This window comes from Nymphaea colorata, chromosome 10 (assembly GCF_008831285.2).
Source record: "Nymphaea colorata isolate Beijing-Zhang1983 chromosome 10, ASM883128v2, whole genome shotgun sequence".
NCBI classification, from domain to species: Eukaryota; Viridiplantae; Streptophyta; class Magnoliopsida; order Nymphaeales; family Nymphaeaceae; genus Nymphaea; species Nymphaea colorata.
Window position 1 is genome coordinate 12,316,360 of NC_045147.1, and position 3,745 is coordinate 12,320,104.

The following is a 3,745-nucleotide window of genomic DNA, read 5'->3' on the forward strand; positions in this document are numbered from 1 at the left end:
CTTTTCTATCAGAATGAGGGCACTTTTATCATTAATCATACTGACCCACAAAAAAATTTAGTGCACCAGTGTAGCACATATGACCAGGTTTGCTGATTGTTTAGTCTTCAAGGTTTTACACCAAACTTAGTTTTTCCTAAGTAAAACATTTAAAAAATGAATGGATAAAAAACCAGCTAAATGTTAATTAATAAGATATGGAAAACGACATATAGCTTTTTGATCGGTTTTTTCATGGTATTTTATTTTTACATGTTAAAGAAAAACTGGAATCAGGCGGCCAGCTAAAATGTTCAAAACCATCGTTAAAGGCACCATTAACCAATGTTGAAAACACCATAAACCGTCACTACACCATACATTTTTTGCTAATGCTTCTAAGGCGTGGTGCTTTTAACCAGGTTTTCATAAAAACTAGTCATTTGGCAGCATCCCCTGGCCGGCTGATTTCAATTCCTCCTCTCTTAAAAGCATAATAATTCATAAAAAACTGATGAATATCCAAACTTAATTAACTAAATGGTTCAGATTTGGTTTCCCTGGTCATCCAAATTGTTGATTGTTGAATCCCTCTCTTTCCCTCCAACCAAACAGGGCGGAAAACACAAGTACGTTTCTCTAAATTTTAGCTTTCCCATGTGTTCACTGTTCAATTTGATGTCTCCACAACCTTGGATTGTTTACAACCTTTTACATCTCAATTAAGGGAGAGCCAAGAACTCTAAGAGGCACAGCTTTCCGCAGTGTTAAACCAAACTTGGCCTCCACACCAAGTTGTTGGGGAGCCATTCCATCGAGCAGCTCCCAAGAAAATGAATGGAGGAGAGAAGCCAACACCAAATGAACGATGCGGACCGCCAAAGGCATGCCGGGGCACATTCTCCTTCCAGCACCGAAAGGGATGAACTGGAAATTCATCCCCTTGAAATTTATGTCAGACTGGACAAATCTCTCTGGCAGGAAAGAAGATGGATTCTCCCAATATGCTGGATCGCGGCCGATAGCCCACACATTCACAAGCACCTGCGTATGCTTGGGGATGGTGAAACCGGCTACCTCTGTAGTTGCCTCTGCTCTGTGGGGTAATAGAAGAGGTGTAGGTGGGTGCAATCTTAAGGTCTCTTTCACCACTGCTTCTAAGTAAGGAAGCTGTGATATGTCAGATTCTGTCACGAAACGATCCGCGCCAATGGTTTCTCTGAGCTCAGATTGTGCTTTAGCCATTTTGTCTGGATGGCGAAGCAGTTCTGTCATTGCCCATTCTATGGTGTTCGTGCTTGTGTCACTGCCAGCAACAAAGAGATCCTGTTTCACATATGCATCAGAGTAGATTCTGTAAAGTACATCAAGCATCGATGCCAACAAGAGATCTATCGATTTGGTTTGAAACTCATGACTTAAGTCCTAATTCTGCTAGAAGTAACAAAGAATATTGGATGACCTTTTCCTAGAAATGAGTTACTCAACTCCTTGACTTGTTTGATCTACAATGAAAGTGACGAACCTCAAAAGGGCCATCAAGCCAGAAGTCTTGATACTGGTGGCTTAATAATTGACGCCATGTTTCGTGATATGGTGTTTACAGGGGACCCTCCACGGTAGAGACCGGTCGATTCCACCGAAGGGAAGATTTTCCCGTACTCGTAGACAAGATGTGATTGATTGGTAAAGTTTGAAATGAAACTTTCAGAATCTTGCAAGGAAAATCAAATGGGGAAGTGCACAGATGTAACCAAAATATTATTTTGCCCGAAATGGCGGCGTTGAAGAAAAGAAGAAGCTTACTCCTAACACGGCATTGATGGCCAGTCTGTTGACCTCTGACTCTGCCTTCCCATCAAGCTCCAAAAGGACGTTCAAGAAATCGTCGCCTTCTCCGCCGCTGCCCCGCCCCTCCGTCGCCCCAAAAGACTCCAAGCGCCTCTCGATCACCTCGTCGAAGACGGCGTACAACCGCTTCACAAGAACGTCGTTTTGCCGTCTAATGCCTTGGGGATCGAACGGCCGCAGCGCCGGAAAAAAGTCGGCGAGGTTCGGCTTCGCGCCGGCCTCCAACATCCCCCACACTATGCTCTTGAATTCCCCGGCCGCCGACTCCGACCCCAGGTCCACCACGTCCTGCGAGAACAGTGTGTTGGAGACCGTGTTCAAGACGGTGGCGAAGACGCGGTCGCCGATATCCACCGGCCGGCGTGCGGCGAACGCGGTGCGGATATGCTGGAGCAGGGCTCGCACCTTCTGCTCCCTCACAGCCCTTAGCGCATCCAACCTCTTGGGCGTGAACAGTTCGCTGATGCAGATCCTTCTCAGCTCCCGCCATTTCGCTTCGTTCTGATTGAACACCAACGAATATTTGGGGTAGTCGAATTGGTTGTTGGCTACGTCCATGAGGATTCGGCCGGCGAAAGCGTGGTCGTGCGTGTGGAGAACCTCTCGGGCCATCTCCGGCGAGGAGACAACCACGGTGGTTCTGAAACCGAGCCGGAGGGCCATCAGCGGCCCGTACAGCTCGGAGAGCCTGGCCAGCGACTCGTTGGGCATGTCCCCAAGTTGGAAGAGAGAGCCCACCACCGGAAAACCCACCGGACCCGGCGGCAGGTTGCTGGTCTTACGGGAAATGATCCGAAACAGATAGACGCAGGGTAACAGGAGGCAAAACCACATAATCAGATTACTGAAATCGCCCATGTTTCGGGGAACACTTTGGCCGTGCCTTCGGCTTGTTCTTCATCCCCATAAATAACTCTTGAATTCATCCATGGATCTCATCAGTTTTTTCTTTTTTTTTTTTTTGCTCTGTGTGCTATCTCTTTGACGCGTACAATCTTGATACTTGGATACGTTGAAAAAGCAGACCCCATTCTCGTCGTTTTATAAAATGATTGAAATACTTTTTTTTCAAAATTACCTCTTAAGGTCTGAAAATACATTATACTTACCTCAGCAAGTCTGCTAGCATATAAAATAATAACTATACTGCTCAGACCAGGGGCCTATAAGAATGCAGTCTCTCGTTGGATTCTAGGAGTGTTATGTTTTTACATCTGGTGGAAAAAGAAATTTCACTTGAAGAGCATATGACTGCCATTATTGACGCCGACATTGGAAGGGTCTTAGAACCTTGTTACGAGCAGTAGAGATGAACCTCTGTCTCACATTAAAGTTTATTTGCTCAAAACAGCTATGAAAAAGGGCTCTCCATGACATTTAATGGTAGTTTGGTAACAAAAACAATATGTTCGAACTGTTTCATAAATCTATCTTAGAAAATGAGGCAGATTATTTAAAGGTGTTTGATTAAAGGTGTTTGATGAATGTAATCTAATTTTTAAGGATGCTATTACTGTCACCAGACAACCCCTTAATAAAACAGCAAAGACATGCATGCTTTAGAGAAGCTTTCAATTCAAACACTTTGATATTGGTTCAATTTGAATCGATTTATATTTTTGATATATAGAAGCATATTTGACACCATTCCATCTCTAAGAGAGTACATTATTGGACAAAAAATTATGTTTAAGATACAACTAATAGCTGGGAGCACTAGCATGATAGCACTTTACAAACACAATCTTGTAGATTTTTGGATAGTCACTTCTGATCGGTGCAAAATTCCTATAGTCCATCTTTAGACGGCCATGTGATCAAAATATTAGACAACGCGAGGAATCACTATAAGAGGTACAACTTTTTGTGGGGTGAGGCAGGTGGCGGAGCTAGATAGGTTTAGATGAGGGGCACC

The 3,745-nt window shown here is 44.2% G+C and overlaps 1 protein-coding gene across 1 annotated transcript; it reads right to left on the minus strand.

The window, feature by feature from the left end:
- Nucleotides 1–310: 310 nt before the first annotated feature.
- Nucleotides 311–2,815, minus strand: LOC116261758 (geraniol 8-hydroxylase-like). Its single transcript, XM_031640605.2, has 2 exons — nucleotides 1,786–2,815; nucleotides 311–1,305 (listed from the first exon to the last, which is right to left on the minus strand). Exons 1-2 carry the CDS (start codon nucleotides 2,686–2,688, stop codon nucleotides 691–693), a joined length of 1,518 nt encoding a protein of 505 aa, XP_031496465.1. The 5' UTR covers nucleotides 2,689–2,815; the 3' UTR covers nucleotides 311–690.
- Nucleotides 2,816–3,745: the final 930 nt, after the last annotated feature.

Coding starts and splice junctions, on each gene's coding strand:
- LOC116261758 (XM_031640605.2), bottom strand. CDS start 2,688: ATGGGCGATTTCAGTAATCTGATTATGTGGTTTTGCCTCCTGTTACCC. Junction 1,306..1,785: donor CCATCAATGCCGTGTTAGGA/GTAAGCTTCTTC, acceptor TATGTGAAACAG/GATCTCTTTGTTGCTGGCAG.